Source organism: Globicephala melas, chromosome 9 (assembly GCF_963455315.2).
Source record: "Globicephala melas chromosome 9, mGloMel1.2, whole genome shotgun sequence".
In the NCBI taxonomy this organism is placed as follows: domain Eukaryota; kingdom Metazoa; phylum Chordata; class Mammalia; order Artiodactyla; family Delphinidae; genus Globicephala; species Globicephala melas.
Window position 1 is genome coordinate 86,426,095 of NC_083322.1, and position 21,121 is coordinate 86,447,215.

The 21,121-nt window shown below is 36.2% G+C and overlaps 1 protein-coding gene and 1 non-coding gene across 3 annotated transcripts in view; one reads left to right on the plus strand and one right to left on the minus strand.

Annotated features, from left to right (window-relative positions):
• ORC5 (origin recognition complex subunit 5) overlaps positions 1 to 21,121 on the minus strand; it is a 72,754-nt gene that overhangs the window by 47,829 nt on the left and 3,804 nt on the right. For both annotated transcript variants that reach the window (XM_030834333.2, XM_030834332.2), the window contains exons 2-6: positions 20,588 to 20,680; positions 17,415 to 17,615; positions 11,555 to 11,629; positions 8,159 to 8,270; positions 2,437 to 2,567 (exon numbers count right to left, since the gene is read on the minus strand). In XM_030834333.2, the coding sequence (XP_030690193.1) occupies positions 2,437 to 2,567; positions 8,159 to 8,270; positions 11,555 to 11,629; positions 17,415 to 17,615; positions 20,588 to 20,680 (612 nt within the window). The remainder of the gene's footprint in view (positions 1 to 2,436; positions 2,568 to 8,158; positions 8,271 to 11,554; positions 11,630 to 17,414; positions 17,616 to 20,587; positions 20,681 to 21,121) is intronic.
• Positions 12,871 to 12,977, plus strand: LOC115840925 (U6 spliceosomal RNA). The gene has a single exon (XR_004034628.1). It is a non-coding gene; the product is annotated as a U6 spliceosomal RNA (small nuclear RNA).

Below are 21,121 nucleotides of genomic sequence, written 5' to 3' on the forward strand. Positions count from 1 at the left end.
AATTGGCTCAAGTAAAATGTTATTATAGTTTATTACTACAACAATAAAACCACAATTATCAATAACAAACAACAGTAAAACAATATGTAAAATATTCCTTAACTGGCTAAATCCTGCCTAATGTATCAGCCTCTAAATATAAAGAAATATAACAATTCCCAAAGCAAATTTAAAAGCACATACATAGGGGCTTCCCTGGTGGCACAGTGGTTAAGAATCTGCCTGCCAAAGCAGGGGACACAGCTTCGAGCCCTGGTCTGGGAAGATCCCACGTGCCATGGAGCAACTAAGCCTGTGTGCCACAACTACTGAACCTGCACTCTAGACCCTGCGAGCCACTACTGAGCCCACGTGCCTAGAGCCTGCGCTCTGCAACAAGAGACGCCACTGCAATGAGAAGCCCGTGCACCGCAATAAAGAGTAGCCCCTGCTCGCCACAACTAGAGAAAGCCTGCGTGCAGCAACGAAGACCCAACGCAGCCAAAAATAAATAAATAAATTTATTATATTAAAAAAAGCACATACATAGAAAAGATGCCTAAAAAGAATATTCTGCAGATGATTTACTAAACTCTTAAGAAATATGCCACTTACAAACTTTAAAACAAATAATAATATCCATTTGAAGGAAAAAAGACAACATATATTATCCTATGTTCTACATACTCAGAAAAATAGAACACTATACTATTTTTTCTCCAATGCTTAAAGATCATTTCTTATATTTATTAGTATTACTAGTAGTAGTAAAGACTTAAACCATACTTCAAGCTTCAAGTTTATGAATATGATGTAACAACATAAAAAGCTGTAACCTCATCCCTAAATAAAATCATTCCTCAGTGAAACCCAAAGGACTTTATAAAAACCATGTTTAAATTTCACATTTTCTTTTCCTACTAATAGTTTCTCTAAATAATTCCTCCTTCTTGCACTTTATAATCTACTTTGAAATGGCTGCCAGCACAGATTCCCACAGGTTTCAAGGACATCAGTGCTAAGGAGTAGAAGCTACAAGTTATTTCCCAGGAAGGACAATGGATGAGTATTTGCTCCTGACTCCATCTCACACTGAGACCGTGCACTGACCCTCGCTCCTCTCTGTAAGCCCCCCTGTTGTCATTTCCCTTGGGCACCAGGAGTCTCAGACATTCAACTTCCAGAGAGATGTTAGTGATGAGCTTGAACTAGAACAGCTTGTCTTCTGTTTTTTTCCCTACTCAGAAGATGCTTGAAACGTACAACTAAATCAGAAGAGGTCTAAAGTTTAAAAGTTCCAAAAACATACTAAATGTGAACAATTTTAAATGGTCATTTTCTCCTACATTCTATCTCAAATACACACTGAATCCCTCTAAGTAATACTTTTCAGACCGAAGAAAAGAGCAAAGCAAAGAAAATGTACCAAGAGATGTAGAATCTGTTCCTTTGAAAGCAACTGTTTTCTAGCCTTAGATATATTACCATTTTCTGTTACATGGAGATAAGACCTTAAGTATTAATAAAAGGTTCTAAAAGTGAAACCAGATATTCTTGCCTCCTCCTTTTCAGATCCCCACAACTAAAGTAGAAAGGTAAAAATTAAATAAAATATGAAAATTAAAGTAAATACAATTATTTTCCAAACTGCCTATGAAGTGTAAACAGCTATTCTAATGTTTTTAACAACTTTTTTTTTTTTTTTTTTTGCGGTACGCGGGCCTCTCACTGCTGTGGCCTCTCCCGTTGCGGAGCACAGGCTCCGCAGGCTCAGCGGCCATGGCTCGTGGGCCCAGCCGCTCCGTGGCATGTGGGATCTTCCCAGACCGGGGCATGAACCCGTGTACCCTGCATCGGCAGGCGGACTCTCAGCCACTGCGCCACCAGGGAAGCCCTTAAAAACTTTTTAAAGTAATCTTTTATATAACTATTCAAAGTAATCCTTTATATAAATATTCAAAGTAATCCTTTATATAAAGATTACTAACTCAAGGTCAGTGGCTAATGAAACACCTATATAAAGCTTCTGACAATATTCAAATTCATCTAGATTCCAGACCACTATCAATACATACATTAACCTGAAACAATCTGTTACAAAAAATTAACAAAAAGATATAAAATTGCTTATTAAGTTTTCACACCACCTTTCTGTTAATCTTCATTTTAATTTTAATAAAGTTAAACATTTTCTGCAATTAAAGAAAAGAGAAAGGAGGAAATTTAAAAACACTCCTAACGACGTATGAAAAGAAACAACTAAAAAGACAAAGGTTTCTGATCAGGTCAAAGTTTGTACTAACCCACTGACTTCTACATTCTTAGGGTGTATTTGCTCCCAAAGGCCATATCCAAATTTCCAGAATAAATTTTCAGCTTCTAGCCTATCTCACACCCTTTCTTCATGGAAAAATATTAAAAGATGTACTTTTTTTTTTAAGCAAAATGAGCACGGACCAGATGCCGGAGCTCCTTCAAATCTCGACAGACGGTGTAGAAAACTCCAAGAAGAATGTTAATGTAGGCAGCATAGAAATCAGCCGAATACTCTGGAGGATGATCATGGGATAGAATCTTTTGAAGGTTACCTGTTCACAGGACACAAATGAACAGAAATGACTGACCCATCACCCTAGTTATATCTTCTAGCATTTTATAACAAAGGTTTAAACAATAAATACAAAGGCTCAGCAATTATTAGGAACAATGAAACAGTTACAAGATTAGAATGCAAAAGTAATACAAGTTTTGAAACTGAGGTAAAAGAATTATGAACCTAACATTCTAAGAAAAATTACTAATTTTACTCAAGACAAATACGAAGCAATGACATCTAAAGAAAAACACAAGAACCTTATAACAGGCAACATGAATATCAAGGGCAAAAAAATAGTATGGATTCCACTTATTTTTCTAACAATTAAGTAAATCAACTAGATAAAAATAAGCGGTACTACATAAACTACCACCAAACTGGAAAATGCTCATTTTTTGTAAAATGAAAAGAACTCATGATTTTTTTAATGAAAATCTTCATCTTTACTATGTCATTCCATTTTTATAAAATGTGTTTTCTTCCTACAACTTTGGTGTCTTTATTTCTCTTCTACCTTAAACTCCTTATACAGTATCACATGTTTAGAGTCCTAAACTTATATTTTATCCTGCTAGAAATATATTGTAGAAGCACAGTTAAAACTAAAAAGAAACCACCTATTATTCAAAATTTCCCGGTTATAGCACATAAATCAGTCATTCACTCATTCCTTATTGCAATTCCCTCTGACTTCTTGATGCAATGGTCTCTTTTAGACTTCTCAGTTAAGAGCTCTTTGAACATGACTAGTACTTTAAGCCCAGTTCCATAGGATTCAAGACTTTCACAATACTTACAAGTGAAAATTCTCATGGGATGTTCTGATCGTGTCAATTTCCTGTTGTCTAAGAATCCCTTTAAGTGAGTATTTTTACCATGGATACTCTCCCATTTACCATCAGCCTTTGATTTTAACTACTGTCTTATTCCTCACAGTCAGTTAGATATAGGTACATAACAATAGATATGGCCTATCAACAGATACTAATATACAGAAATTTAGAAACAGCTACATTAATGGGATCTTTTAAACAGGGCAGTTGGCCAAAACCAAAAAAACAAATAAACAAACAAGGGCCAAAAAAAATTTCAAAGCCTATTCTCATGCCTAGAATGTTATCCTGAAGGAATTTCAGATAGAGACTGTTACTAGATCTGTATTTTAATATCACAACCACTGAAAAAAGATACACAAAGTCCAAAACTTGACTTTGGAATCTATGTATTTTTACATGTAATAGGAGTTTTAAATTTAATGTTACTAAGCTTTTTAAAACAAATATTTGATACACTAAAAATTTCTGAAGGTGCCTTAAAACTTGGAGATAAAGATATTTATATATTGTGTTGGCCAAAAAGTTTGTTTGGGTTTTTCCATAACATGTTATGGAAAAACCCAGAAAACCCCGGAAGAACTTTTTGGCCAATCCAATAAAAGCTGACAAATAACTGGATAGATGAAAGAAAGAAGAGAGGGAGGCAAGGAAGAAAGGGATCAACGGTCAGACAGACAAACATACATAGGCAAAAAGGTGGTCTCTAAATGCATGGATGAGGAAACCTGGAAACCAGTTAAGTCTCCAGCTTAGACTGCACTCCTAAGCTCCTCCTGACTCTCTTCTTGGTATCCCTTCCAGGTGACACTCAGTACCTCCTAAGAGAGTTGATTATATATGACCACTGGCCCACTTCAGTTCTGACTAAAGTCTTCTAAGAATTAGAACTCTCACTGGGTTGCAACAAAAGTAGAACAGCTGCTTAGTTATACAGGCTACAGACAAATTCTCAGAGTACAACTCAACATTAAGGAAGCCATACCAGCTCTAACAGTCAAACTTACTAAAAATCCCATCTCTAACAGAAAGCTGAAAGCAGTGTACTAGCAGGTAATAAATCAAGGGAAGGAGAAAGCACTTGATGGGTCCCCTGCTGTATTAAAATTTCACTATCAAAATACGGTCTAACACACCAAGAACCATTTCTAACATGGAGAGGGACTTCTGCTGCCAGTCATGAGGGAGTAAGAGGGTCCAGAAATACTCTCCTATAAATAACTAAAAACTGGACAAAATATAGAAAACAATTATTTTCAGACATCACACAATAGGCAACAAAGGACTGTGATACATGAGAAAAGTGAAATGAGGTGAGTCTTACCATCAGCCAGGCTTTCTAACTAGAGGTAATTTTAGAACTGTCGTACAGGAGAGTTCCAAAAGGAGCCCATTAATCTCAGTGAGTTGATAAGACAGAGATCACAGAAGAGAGAGCTAAGGTAGCTAGAATGTGCAGGGTAGAATACATGAGAAAAGGAAGCTATGCAGAGAAAGAGCCCCAGAAATCTGCCTAGATGTTGCCCTTGGTTCTTAGCTGAATAACAGTACTTATATGCATAGAGTAAAACCTCAAAAGGACAAGCAAGAACACCTTCTGGGGAAAAAACAATTACTGGAGAGCTGTTAAGTCAAACAATTTCCAGAGTTCAGACAGGGCTATAAACTGTTCATTTTGCCACCAGTAAGAATGGAGAAACTATACTAAATACATGGGGCATTCAGCAGAGAACCCAAAAGGACTATATCTTAGAAGTAGAGCTAAAATTAGCCCTGGAATAAAGGCTACTCTAGACCCTCTCTCCAAAAGAGCTTAAAAATAATCTCAAAAGGGTCACATGTACCTTCAAGTGATTTAAATGCTTAACTAGAAAAGAAGTCCAACATGCAACAAAAAATTTAATACCTGTCATTCAATCAAAAATTACTAAACACATGTGAAAGTATAATGGATACCCATAATAGAGAAAAATTAGTCAATAGAAACATCCCCACAACGAAAGAGGTAGTAGAATTAGTAGACAAGAACATTAAAACAACTAATATAAACATGCTCATATGCTCAAGAATATAACGGAAAACAAAAGCATCATAAAATTGGTAATGAAAATTCCACTGGGTTGGATTAACTGCAAATTAGACACTTGTAGATAAAAAGGTCACTGAACCTGAAGACACAGAAACAAAAGCTATCCCAAGTAAAACACTGAGGACAAAAAATGATGTAAAATTTAAATAAATAAATAAGAGATTCAGCAGGACAGTATCACGAGGTCTAACATTCATGTAACGTGGTCCCAGAAAAAGGTGTGGGGAGCAGAGTCGGGGGGAACAACAGGACACAGATAAAATATTTTTAGAAATAATGGCTGAAACTTTTCCAAAGTTAAAACTATACACTCACATATCCAAAAAGCTCAACAAATCTCCAGCAGGATAAACAATAAAAGATATTTTCCACCTTGCCTTTTTATTTCTGTAAAGCCCAAATAGTAATATATTATAAGGTTTATAATAAATGTATATGTTAAATGTAGGACAAAAATAGCACTAAGGTTGTGAGGTGGGAAATTTTAAGTCATTGAGATTTTCAGATTGTTAACTAGAGAATAACTTAACTTATTCCGATTGATTCAATAACTAAACCAAAAACCTGATCAACTGCACTATAATCCACCTGAAGAAAAAAAAACAAAGCATTACCAAAAGATGAGCAGTCTGCGTGTGGGAGAGGGAAAACAAGAAATCCAAATTAGGGCCCTAGTGATACTGCTAAGAGGAAAGAGTGTCCTGAACATCAGATACCATATTTCTACAGATGACATATGTACCAAGTTATGATGGATGACTTAGACACTAAGATTATCCTTTTGCCCTGGTTCCATGCTTACTTATTCTGACTATAATTTGGCTTATCAATTAATGCTTCCTTTTTGAACGTTTTTTTGTATGATTATGATGCTTCTGAATTATTTTAAAAAAACCTGATATGTTAAAGGCTCTAAAATTTAATAATCAGATGAACTTGGCTCCACATTATACACTTTTCAAAAATCTATTAGCTTAGGGCTTCCCTGGTGGCTCAGTGGTTAAGAATCCGCCTGCCAATGCAGGGGACATGGGTTCAAGCCCTGGTCAGGGAAGATCCCACATGCTGCAGAGCAACGAAGCCAGTGCACCACAACTACTGAGCCTGTGCTCTAAAGCCATGAGGCACAACTACTAAGCCTGCATGCCACAACTACTGAAGCCCATGCACTGCAACGAAGAGTAGCCCCCACTCGCCGCAACTAGAGAAAGCCCGCGCCCAGCAACAAGGAAAACACAGCCAAAAATAAATAAATAAATTCATTTTTAAAAAAATCTATTAGGGCTTCCCTAGTGGCGCAGTGGTTGAGAGTCTGCCTGCCAGTGCAGGGGACACGGGTTCGTGCCCCGGTCCGGGAAGATCCCACATGCCTCGGAGCGGCTGGGCCCTTGAGCCATGGCCTCGGAGCCTGTGTGTCCGGAGCCTGTGCTCCGCAACGGGAGAGGCCACGACAGTGAGAGGCCCACGTACCGCAAAAAAAAAAAAAAAAAAAAAAAAAAATCTATTAGCTTACACTTTCTAAAATTAGCACGGTCACTTTAATTATTTAATTATGTCCTCAAATTCTCTCCATCTCTGCTGCTTTGTATCCTTATTTTTATAAAATTTAATCAAATTCTACAATTCATTATAGCATACTTTAATTTCAACTTCACTTGAATACCAGCATTTTTTAATAACTTTTCACTAAAATGGGTCATGAAAAACTTTAACATCTAATGGTCACAAGAGAAGTACAAAGAAATTCTTTTTATGAAATCCTTTGATTTATTCATTTTCTTCCTACCCTTTTCTCTTCTCCTTGTGATTTTTCATATAAGAGGAGCTATTAAAAATTTAAGGGTTCCCTTCATCTGTTTTGGTTTCCTTTTTGTTATCTCAATTATCAAAGGCAGGAGGTGTTACCTGATCGCTGTTCTTGTGAAAACAGAAAAAAATGTGTTGATCTTAATAATGAATGTTTGAGCTGATCAGTTCACAGGGATAGTGTTTCAAGGTCAAGGAATGTTATTTTTTCATAGCCTCTAGTCATCTTATGCTTCAGTTATGATCTTTGAATCTGAACTATCATATTTGCACAGTAACAGCACAGTATTAATCTACAAAGCTACTCAGCAACAAAAAAACTATTGTATTCTTCCAAAGATAAAAATTATTAGGATCTATGAAATTTAAGATTAAACACAAACCAAAAAGAAACAAGAAACACAAGGGCTAGCACAGTTGCTACTGTAAGAGTTACAGTAATGAAAAATGAGATTTATAAAATCAAAAGATACATTCCACATAGTACTTAACTCAAGTACATGGTATATAAAGATTTCAGTACAATTTTAATGTGCTTTGCCAATCTAAACAACTCACTTGTACGGATGTAATAATCCCACTTATATATACATCTTACTGTAGTGACTAAAAAAATGTGAAAATACACCTTTATTTACAAATATGTGAGAACTGCTCTTTCAAAAAAACGTTAATTATACAAGAACAACCTCTGTAAGTGCAGAAATATAAATAATATTTTATTTAAGATTGGCAGCAGACCATAATAGATTAAAACATCCAAGTATTCCCATTTGAACATGCTAGCTTAATCTTTCAAACAACAAAAACTATTTTACTGAATATCATTTATCAAAACAATGTTTTCAAATTTACCTATGCTATAATCAGGAAAATACAAGACAAATGGCTCAAAGCATCCAGTATTTGGACGAAACTTTTCCCAAACAATCTCGCTGAGAAAAATAACAGTCACATTTCTGTCAGTCTGTAAAAGAGAGATAAATAAAAGTAACTTTGCATTAAAAAATCTTAATCAGAACACTAATTCCATTTGAATTTTTCTTTCAAAAGAAATCCAGCAAAGTTCCAACATATAACAAATTATTTGCATACTAATAAGCCATATTTAGAAAACCCAATCAAGAAGCTCATCCTTGTATGCAAATTTTCAAACATAATTACTTAGAATTTCCATAAAACTTTTAGGTTAATCGACAATTCAGTTACCCATGAATACTAGGACAGTCACACAACGACTAATTTTATAGAAATTAAGAAACACATCTGCTTGAACGATTAAGACAAGAACTTTTTATGGAAATTTTCAAAGAAATCACATGCTTTACATCAATAAACCAAAAAAGACAAAACTTAACATCTCTCGTGATTAAAACGGCTATAGTACCCAGAGGAAAAAAAATATCAGTTGCATATTTTAATGTATATTCAAGATGTTGAGTATACATTAAAAACACAAACAAGTGTGAGTATCCAAAATACCAGTGTTAAGTAAACAGAAAACTTTTGAAATATATGTAGAAATTATAATTAGTATTCCAAAAATAACATTAAGAGAACAAGCTCAATGTGTATGTTATCCTTCTACAGAGTGGCCACAAATGCTAATTCTAATGCTAGAATTTATCTATAGACACCTGGCATTCTCAACACAAATTTTAATATTCCCATGTTCTTTTGGACCTCTCCCAAGTTGACAAAACAAGACATATTTGTTTTGTTCTATAACTATTCTTAGGACCCAGTCTCATACATAAATTACACTATACTTTGATGGTGATTTACTATTTACTGATTTCTAACTTATGTGTAACCTTATATTCCAATTTTCATTATTTAGAGAAATATACTTCTGGCTAACAAAGATAGCTGAGTTCAATAAATTAATAACTCCACAGAAAATGTAGCATCTTTACGAAAGAAAGGAAAAGATTTTTACTTTCAAATGCTTTTTGTCTATTAATTTTTAAGAATCCTTCAATTCATTTCCATAGGGATAAAAAAGTATGCTCTAAACACAATCTTGATTACAAAGCATTGAGTTGTTTTTGCTTTAAAATATGATTACCCAAAGGAATTTTATAAAGTCTGTTAAAAAAAATACTGAGAGGTTAAAAAAAATAGAGGCATTTATCAGTCTAAAAGGATTTTAAGGACTTCCCTGGTGGCTGAGTGGTTAAGAATCCCACCTGCAGAGGACACGGTTTCGATCCCTGGTCCATGAAGATCCCACATGCCGCTGAGCAACTAAGCCTGTGTGCCACAACTACTGAGCCTGCACTCTAAAGTCTGTGAGCCATAACTACTGAGCCCACACACCACAACTAATGAGCCCGCGTACTGCAACTACTGAAGCCCATGCACCTAGAGCCCATGCTCTGCAGCAAGAGAAGCCACCACAGTGAGAAGCATGCACACCGCAACGAAGAATAGCCCCCGCTCGCCACAATTAGAGAAAGCCCACACGCAGCCACAAAGACCCAACACAGCCAAAAAAACAAAAAAAAGTATATTAATAATAAATTAAAATATATATATTACAAAATAAATAAATAAAAGGATTTTAAGTTGGGTAATGTTCTCATCTGTTCATCTGGAAGTACTTTCAGTGTACAGTGATATCTATCATAATTTAAACTTCATTTTAGTCTGATAAGTAATATAAAAAAAATGTGAAATGCTTTTGCTATATTTCTCTTAAATGAAATACACATTTAAAAATCAAATATGCTTTCAGAAACATCAAAACAACAATTTTCTTTTCTGATGGAGTTGAGCTTACTATGAATCTTTTCATTTTCTTCAAATAACTTCCATAATTAAAACTAAAAAAAAGTGAAAGGCCTACGTACTGTGACAGGATGCATGATCAAAGGTCTAAGTACTGTGACAAGATAAAAACAGTGGGGCAAGTTTTACTGGAAGGGCGAGAGGACAGCAAGAATGCACTCTGGCTACCAGAGAGGGAGTCCTTGAGCAAAACAATGGGAAATAGTGGACGGATTTATGCAAACACACACAAGAAAAAATAAGTAAAAAGAGAGAAAGAGACCTTTACTCAATGAGGATGGGTCCCTGATGTCAGTAGTAAAATGCCAAGAGTTAATCCATGTGGGAAAGGCTAGACTGCATGAGGAAACTTCCACAATAAGTCACCAACAGCTACACTTACTCTTCTCTTGTCCTCTCCACATCTGCCCCTCAAGACTATTACTAAAAGAGGATTTTAGGAGTCAGCCTCAGGCACACAATGATTTCAGTGGCAATCAGTTGAGAACTTCTAGCAGTTTCTCAAATTTGAGTAATATACTTAACTTTTCAAAGGTGGAAATGCTCTAGGCACTGTCTCCCCAAATATTCACTTAATTATTATAATGTTCCTTAATACTTAAATAATACAGACATAAAACTAAGTAAGTATAAACTATTTATGCTCAAGGTACTTATAAAGTCATAAAACCACATATTTTTATTTATAAGTTAAATATAAAACTATAAAACCAGTAAAATTTAAATTGACATTATCTGAATATAATGAACATTACTGTTTTGCCTAAACTAAATCTTTGCTCACTTCATGAATATGGTACTAACAGGAAACAGCCACAGTCCTTTTGAGTTTAGCATTCCTATAGCAACTAGTATTGGTAAAAACTGAATTCTCTCACCAATTTCCTTTATTCAAACCACTACAAACTACTGCCTGTTGTTGCCATCATATTACTATTTGGCTTTCACCTGACATATACATAGTCAGTCTCTCCCTGTTCTTTTCTCATTAGGCCATGACAATCACAGTAGAATTAGTGTTTCAGGGCCAACACAATTTTAAGTTGAAACACAAAGCTCATTCTAAAAACTGAGCGGCTATGAGACAGAACATCAGATGATCCAGAACAGACCTATCATTCTTTAGATTACTGAAATGAAAATTTTAAAATTCTTGCAGACAGTTCAAAGTCTAGCCCATCTCCACAATTTACTCTAGCAAACACCTAAAATCCTTTAATAGAAAGCAGTGTTAGCCACTTCACAATCAAAAATAAAAGCTAAAATAGTTGAATAAGTCTTATTAAATCACAAATTGTTTTAACTTTGAAAAAATCCTCAACTTCACATGTAATAGAGAAATGCATATCAACTTTATATTAAGAGATTATTTCTCACCTATCAAATTAGCAAAATGAAAAAATGTGACAACACAGTTCTACTGATTAGGCCATAGGGGAAAAGAATTCATTCATCACTTACCAATTCTTGTAACCTAAGAAATCCAGGTAAAAGATATGCTTCCATATCTCTTAGATACTCTGCTTTATCAAGAACCTTATGAAAAAAAAAAAGCAGTGTCAAAATTGATTTTAAAAGCCCTTTAGCAAAACAGTTACATAATATAATGCAAAATTATCTGAACTTCCCATGTTAAAAAAAATGGAACTTATGAATTAATTTTTTAAACAGTATTTACATTTGTGGAAGACATTTCAAATAGGTCAAATAAGTTAAAAAATGAACTACTAACAAAATGTTTCAACACAGATTTTAGAGAATGGGTCATAGTTATACTAAAATAGGTTTGTTTTAAAGATATACCATCAAAAAGATAATGAATGAAGATGCTCTAAGGACCTTTTCTTATAGGTATACAAGAAATAAAACTATGTGCATTTTTAATTACATTTAGTAAAAGATAAATCTCTACCACGTACCAATAATTACAAAGCTTTCTGACCTGACCTGAGAGATACAAGAAAATTCTGAATTTCATCATATAAAACTTTTCTTGCTTGAACTTTGTAACTCGATACTAAACCCTGTTTAACTAGAAAACCGATCATGTTAAGAAAGATTTTTTTTTTTTTTTTTTTTTTTGCGGTACGCGGGCCTCTCACTGTTGCGGCCTCTCCCGTTGCGGAGCACAGGCTCCGGACGCGCAGGCTTAGCGGCCATGGCTCATGGGCCCAGCCGCTCTGCGGCATGTGGGATCTTCCCGGACTGGGGCACGAACCCGCGTCCCCTGCATGAGCAGGTGGACTCTCAACCACTGTGCCACCAGGGAAGCCCCAAGAAAGATTAAATTTTTGTTCAGTGTTATGATAATGCTACTGGGATTATGTTGCAAATTATAATCATTTAAATTAGGAATAAAATTAAAATGCAGGGAATATATTATTTCCCTGAATAGTCCAAATTGTTTTTTATCTGTTTTACTGATTAACAGATAGCTTGAAACAATGTATGAGAGTAATCAACTTAAGATATTTCATTCCTAATTCATTTAGACAAAATAAAGCTAAAATTATCTACCACTAAAAAGATACAAATTAGTTTCTCCACTATGTATTCTCAATTGCAGTTTTCCCATCAATTTCCATTTTAAAACTCTCTAATACATGACACAGATTAATTCAAATAAACTGGTCCATTTGTATGCCCATTTTAATGCAAAACACAAAGCTGAAGCAATAAGTTAATCGTTCATTCTTCTGACTGGATACAATTAACCAACTGTAATTAATGCTTTTATGGTATTTTAATAAATGATCCTTCTTCAAAAGCAATTATCAGTGCCCGCTTCAGCAGCACATATGCTAAAACTGGAATGATACAGAGAAGATAAGCATGGCCCCTGTGCAAGGGTGACACGCAAATTCGTGAAGTGTTCCATATTTTTGCTAATTCACTTTGTTATACAGCAGAAACTAACACACCATTGTAAAGCAATTATACCCCAATAAAGATGTTAAAAAAAGCAATTATCAAATAACTAATATTCAAAGAAGTTAACATTTTAATTCAGATTCAAACATTTTAAAAATAATTTACCTGAAGGTATTCTAATAGACTTGATTTGTAAGCTTGTTTACTGACTAGAAAACATCCTCAGACATCTTTCTGCATTATTTCCTAAGTGCTGAAACTTACCAGTTCATATATTAGCTAGCTGAACGTTCTACGATTTACTCTAAATAATGTTCTATGCTAAACACCTGCAAACTTTTCCACCCTAATGTTTAGTCATCTAACAAATAACTTATCGAATGCCTACTTTGATCCACTGGGCCTGAAAAGTGAGTTGGGTCCTACTTATTCCTCATGGCTCTTTGCAGAATATTGATTCTCCCTCTTCCCTAAAGACACAACTTTGAAACTCTACTTGTTGGAGTCATCCAACACTCTGGGGTCATTCCTCCTTGGTCTTTAAATATTATAGCTTCTGACTATCACATCTCTAATATAACTCCTGTAGTTTTGGATATTTCAAAATCCACATAAATGACCTCCTTCTGATATGGTAGACTCATTTCCTTAAATCCCTCTCTCCACCAGTGATCTTGTTGCCTACGCTACCCAGTGAAAGATCAACTTATTTCCTACATCACTGGTTTCTGAAGTGTAGTCTGTGGCCCCCTGTGAGGTGAGGGTAGGGGGGTGTGCTGTTTCTGATACTCTTTCAGGAAGTTGGTGAGGTCAAAACTATTTTCATAATAATACTAAAAATTTATATGCCTTTCTCATCATGGTGACATTTGCACTAATGGTGCAAAAGCAATGGTGGGTTAAACCAGAGTCGTCTTAGCATAAATGAAGGTAACAGTGCCAAACTATACTAGTAGTTATTAATTCTTCACTATGTACTTGCTCTTAAGAAAAAAAAATTAGACTTTTGCTTCTAAGATGGAATAGATGCACTTTTTCCTCTTCCTCCTAAGTAAAACTAAGAATCTTGAGTATTACATATAAAACAAATGGGGCTCTGAAAGGTGGAAAGAAGGAGGCAGACCAGCTAGGGACCTCAGGACCAGAAGAATGACAACTCACTTCAGAGGGTGAATTGTCTAAGTTGTCTTTTTGCCTCACATATCCCATTTGTCGAGCTGAATCAGCCGGCAACACAGGAAGGCCAAGCAGCACAGACCAAAAGAGCCCCAATCAAAACCTTACTTTCTCTAGCCAAAGGACCAGGAAAGGGGCAGCTTAGAGAAACTTCCAGGACTATGCACTCTCCAAGTTTTCTTTATAGAGGACATCAGTACATCACTGATTTCTTGTCTCATTTCTTTTTTTGTTTTTGTTTTTGTTTTGCCGTACGCGGGTCTCTCACTGCTGTGGCCTCTCCCGCCGCGGAGCACAGGCTCCAGACGCGCAGGCTCAGCGGCCATGGCTCACGGGCCCAGCCGCTCCGCGGCATGTGGGATCCTCCCGGACCAGGGTACGAACCTGTGTCCCCTGCATCGGCAGGCGGACTCTCAACCACTGCGCCAGCAGGGAAGCCCTTGTCTCCTTATTTCTTCATCCCCTAAACACTGGAGCACCAGAATACTCGGTCACTGGCCTCACCTCTTTTCTAACTCACTCACTCTCTCGGTGACCTAATCCTGTCTCACAGCTTTAAGTACTACTACTGTATGCTCAGAAGTCCAAAATGGTATCTCCATGTTGGACCTCTCTTGACCTCAGACTCAAGCATCCAAGTGCCAACTCAACATCTCTACTTGGACTTAACATGCCCCAAACCAAATTCCTCATCACTCCTTCTCCCCCAGCAAGACCCCACCTGCTGCAGTTTTCTCCACTCGGATAATGACCACCTTATCCCTTCAAGCGCACAAAAACTTTTTTTTTTGAGTCATGCTTGACTTCTTTCTTTCTCTCCTCCTCCACACTCACTCTATCAGAAAATTCTGTCAACCCTACCTTCAAAATATATCCAGTCCATATCTTACCATATCCATTGATACTACCCCAGTCTAAGCCAACATGTTGTTTGCCTAGATTAATACAAATGCTTCATAACTAGTTGTATTAGTTTCCTAGGGCTGCCATAACAAAGTACCAAAAGCAGGGTGGCTTAACCAACAGAAATTTATTATCTCACAGTTCTGGAAGCCAGAAGTCCAAGATCAAGTTATTGGCAGGGCCATGCTTCCCATGAAGGTTCTAGAGAAGGACCTGTATCAGGTCCCTCTCCTAGCTCCTGGTAATCCCCTGCCTTGTGGCAGCATAACTCCAATCTTCATGTGGCATTTTCTCTATGTGCGTGTCTGTCTCTAAATTTCTTCTTTTTATTAGGACATCAGTCATACTGGATGAGGGGCCCAATCTACTCTAGTATGACCTCAACTTAACTAATTAGAACTGCAACGACCCCATTTACAAATAAGGTCATATTCTGAGGTAGTAGGGGTTAGAATTTCAACATACGAATTTTTGGAGGAAACAAATCAACCCATAACACTAGCCTGCACTAGTGTACTCTTGTACTCTTCGTCTGATTCTCAAATGAAGAATCAAATGTACCTGTACCCTTCATTTGATTCTCAACATTACCCCTCTCCCCCTTACTTAAACTATATTCCAGCCAAAATGGCCTCCTTCATATTCTTTGAATACACAGGCATGCTCCAGTCTCCTCTGTATGCTCACGTAAATCTCTTTGCTTGGAATACTCTTTTTTCAGATATTTTCATGACTTGCCCCTCGCTTCCTTCAGGTTTCAGCTCAGTTATCATCATCTCAGTGAGATCTTCTCTGCCTTCCCACTTAGAAATAACTAGCCTCCCCCGCCCAGGGGATTCTCCCTTACTCTAATATACCACATCTGACATACTACATATTAACTTGCTTACTACATATCTTCCTCAATTAGAGGAATTAGCCACAAGTGGGCAGACACTATTTTGTCTCTGTTCCATCTCCAGTATCTAAAATAGTGCCTGGCACATAAGAAGTACTCAGTAAATATTTGCATAAATAAATGAACAAAATTAACATGTGGAAGGAACTGTTTTACACATTTAAGGAGATGCAAGAATGCATAAGATGTGGTCCCTTCAGTGAGTATAAACTTAGCCATTATGAGAAGGTATTATATTAAATTTTAATTTCAATTCCAGAGATAATCATTTTTTAAAATAAGGTTAAGGTGTTATAAAATCTCACTAATGTAAAACACATTATATATTTTCAGTTGTCTGCTAGTTATTTTCACATTGATGTAACAACTAAAACTTGAACTTAGCCAACCTAAAATCAAACAATTCATCTTTCCCAGACCTGCCCCATATATAATTGACAAGTCTGACCTTTGCTGTCTCTTCCATTTATTCTTTTCTGCATCTTCTGCCCCAACTCTAGTCCAGGCCCAAATTTCCTCTAATGGAAACAGTTACAAGAGCCTCAAAACCATCTAGCCTATGTCTTTCAATCCCCTCAAATTCACCTATTCAACATGCCTTCGTAGCAGTCTTCCTAAAGCATGTTTGTTGCTCTAGTCTTCACTACGTCCTTGCCTCTCACTGCCTAAGAAATGAAATAAAGCTTGTTAGTATGGTTTTCAAGACACTCCCTGATCTACCCCCACCCACCTTTCTACTCTTCTTTCTCTTCCTTCATACTTTAAACCCACTAAGACCAGGCTACTTGGCATTCCCTGGCCTCCATTCCCATCTGTATGCCTTTGCCTAATTCCCTCCACAGGAAATTCCTCTTCTTCAGTTTCTTCCTAATGATACCCGAATCATTCTTTTGGATCTATCTCAAATGTTACCACCTTATGAAGCCGTACCAGATGTGCCTGAATCAGTGCTTTGCATATCATGGTTATTACTAATCACATTCTATATGTAGTCATATGTGAGTACGTCATAGCTCTTCTACTAAAGTGAAGCTCCCTTTAGATAAGAACTACATCTACAGACTCATAGATAAGAGAACAAACTAGTGGTCACCAGTGGGGAGAGGGAAGGAAGGAGGGGCAACATAAGGGTAGGGGATTAAGAGGTGCAAACTACTACATATAAAATAAATGAGCTACAAGGATACATTGTACAGCACAGAGAATATAGCCAATATTTTATAATAGCTATAAATGGAGTATAACCTTTAAAAATTGTGAATCACTATGCTGTACACCTGAAATTTATCTAATGTTGTACATCAACTATACATACCTCAATTAAAAAACTATACCTCAATTAAAAAAAGAAATATATCTAAAACATTTTTATGTTGCATAAGCACCTTGTACAATGCACTGTACACAAGTCTCAAAAGAAAAATATGGAAATTGATCTAATAAATCAGTTTTCAAATAAGAGATGATACTTACAATATATACAGTCTGATCCTTGAGACTTTCAGCTTTGGTTATTTGTTTAAATAAGCGAACGAAGTCATTAAATGTTTCACAGGTTATTTGAGTAGAACATTCACCCTCTGAAGAACTAAGATGATTCAGCTTGTTTAAAATTTGTTCCAAAAGCAGCCTCAAGGTAAAGCATTCAACACAATTCACAAAGACATGTGGAAGCTGAAAACAAAAACCAAAAAAGTGTAAATAGAAAACACATATCCACAACAACGGCTCTGCTGGATATCCGCCATTTGCCCTTCTAAATCTATACCCCACCATTCTCCAAACTGCTCTGTGCCCCAGGAGGCTGACCACTACAGACTGCATCGCCCAGACTCATTTTCTAGCTCTTGCTCGATTCAGCCAAGGGGAAGAACCAGGAGACAGAAGCAAAGTGGTAAGAGAAAGAAGGTGAATATTCATTCCCTTGACTCCCACCCCCATCCCACAGCTTGACAGTGGCTGCATCTTCTATCAAAGGCAACAGCTCGAGTTGGGCAGCCTCTCATCAAAGGCTACACCTCTTGCTGGGGCCTGATTACAGCTCCTTCCTGTGCCATTCAGGTCTGAGAGAGGTAAAGGCTCTCAGCACATCACCATCCCTTATTGGTTCCCTTAACATTTCTTCAACCTTTGTAAAATATTATAGTCCCTCCATTAAACACACTTTAATTATTTGAGTTTTCATTTGTTTCCTACAGGGATTGAAAGCAAACCTGTATTTCCCGCTAAAGAATTCTTACAAAGAAACCCAAGAACATGTGAATGTTAAAATTCTTAGTGGGAATTTCTTACTTATAATTTTAAAATAATATTTTTAATCATGGACACACCTAAACCAAAAAAACATTTTTAAGAGTTAAAAACCAGAGTAATCCCCCTATAAGGACTTAGAACTAGCTCTTCATTTAGAGAACTATCAAAATGGAGGTAATTCCAGAAGTAACAAGGAAAAAAAAGATTTATAAATATAGTCTGTTCTCAAAATGAAATCACAAAAGCAGTACTGATCACTCAGAGGAAGACAGCGTGTGGCATCGGGCACAAATAATGGAACCTATAACTATTTTTAACGACATTCTATAAATCTCACCCAGTAAAGAGGCTTTTCTTTCTCAGAGTAGCAGTGTAACTAAGGCTACATTATAGTTACTTAGGCACAATTTCACCAGCATTTTCTAACCTCCCTTACCCCCACTCCTTTATGAACTACAGTCCACAATAGCTCTGTTAAGACTGTGTTTACTGCTACCTGTGTGCTATCCATGACCTTTAATGGCAGCATATTCTAAATGTCTCTTTGTGTACCTATACCAAAAGTGATGATAATTATCATTACAATGTTTAAGCAGCAACAAAAACCAAGATACATTAAAAAATGAAATACAGCCCTTAACTATGGAACTTCCATATTCAGTTTTCATGCTTTTATTCAATATAGATATTTTTGGACACTTCATGCAGGGAGGTCCAAATGCAAATGCCTGAGCGAGGACCTTGTACACTCAGGTTCTGAAGCCTGGTATGAACCTCAGGCATCTGTATTTTAAAATGCACAGGCAAACTTCAGGATCAAAGGCTAAAATCCCTAAGTTGATGTATGCCAAGAACTGTGCTGGGAATAACCTCAAGAAACAGTTTCAAGCCAGGGAAACACAAACATTTATCACAGCTGAAAGGGATAAATATTACAACAGAATTAAGCACAGAGTGCTGAGGCTGCACAACAGAGGGGCATCTAACACCGCCTAGAGAGCCAAAAAAGGCTACCCAAAGTGTAAACACAAGAAAACATAGCAAAATAAATAAGCATTTGCCAAATAATAGGGTAGAAGAGTTGGAGCGAATGAGTACAAGAAAGCCATTCCAAGCAGTATGTGCCAAGGGTTGAAAGTAAGAGACAGCAAGAACTGTAAAATAGTTCAGTATGCCACACAAAACACACATACTCTGAGCTAGTTAGGACCGGGGGTAGCAAACTACAGCCTTTGGGTTAGCAACCTGTTTTGATATATACAGCCATGCCCATTTAGATAGACACGGTCCATGGCTGCTTCCACACTAAGGAGGAGTTGATTGGTTGTAATATAAAGTACCTGGCCCGCAAGCCTAAAATATTTACTATCTGGCCCATAAGAAAAAGTTTGCCCATCCCTGGCTTAGGATATGAAACAGGGTGTGGCAATAATCACGAACAATAGCAGCTAAACTTTATTGAGTGCTTACTATATACTAAGTATTGTGGTAAGCACTTTTAATGTATTAACTCACTGAATTCTCACAATTCCAAATGTTGTCACTATTAGCCCTACTCTTCAGATGCGAAAGCACTAAGGGGTGAACCCAGAAGAAGAACATGAGTCTGCCAGACTCTATCTCAAATTCTTAGGCATTACGTTAAGAAAGATAAACTGAACTCAGTTCATGAAGGGTCTTATATATCAGGCAAAACACCCGAACCTTTTCCTAAATATCTTATTTAAGATTTTCATGGACTAGCTGCAGGGTGGAGAACAGACTGCACTTAGGAAACTGTTGTAGAAATAAATGAAAGAAATAATGGTAAATGAAACTCAAGTAGCAGCAATGGCTATGATTCAAGCTACATGGAGTCAAGACATTAATGATACAGAATCAACAGGATGTGTTTACTGTTCAATTTACTAAGAGAGTGAGGATAAAGAAAGAGTAAAGAGCAAGTTTAGACAACTGTGTGAATGGTGAAATTCACTGTTAGAGGCAATATGGGAAGAAGGGTAAAGGTGACATATTTAGTTTTGTACTTGTGGAGATTCAGACTTATCAGTATCAATATTTCAAATATGTACAATAATGGAGAAGAAACAGATTTTAGTATTTTTAAAGAATGTATTATTATGTGTGTTTTCCCCCAAATATTATCATCCAATGAAAGTTAGAGTCATTTGGCTCAACTTAAAAAGTACATTCTAACATCAAGGCTCAAGTTATTTAACAATGCCTTCTGAAGCTTACAGTCTTTGAAGGTCTTCAACAAAAAGGTGGTCAGAAATGTTTTATGTAGAAGATATTCCTTCAGAGAAAGGTAAACTAAATATCTCCCAGATCCCTTCTATTTCTAGGAGTCTATGAATAAAAATCAATTAACACTGAGTTTGGGATATTCTTACCTCTAAAGTTTTCAACAAAGTTTGTGTTACATAGGTCTTTCCACTGGCAGTATGTCCATAAATAAAAATGGATGGAAAGCTGAAATGATGTCTCTAGCAGAGAAAAGACAAATATCAGTCTGCACGTACAAAACAGAAAATAAACATTCATCAATTTGTGACAAACTTTTCATGATAAAGTAAATTATTCAATCCAAATGATTTCAACAGTGAGCATTTAGTGGATTCATCATTATACCTCAAACCTACTTGAATTCAACTCTACTCTTTCTCAAAATTTCTGGAAAATCACATTTGGCCTATCTATTATATATGATATATTACTATACATATATATATTCAACCCTTTTTATTATTATACAGGTTTATATATATAAATGTTTGTATTTTCAAATTTGAGAGATTTAACAGATTTTTCAAGAATGATTTTGACCATACTTCATTTTTTTCTTAACCCTTTTTTATAGAATCTAAGCCCACAGGCTGCAACTTCAGTCTACATTCTAAAGCTTTTAAACTAAGCATATGTAAACA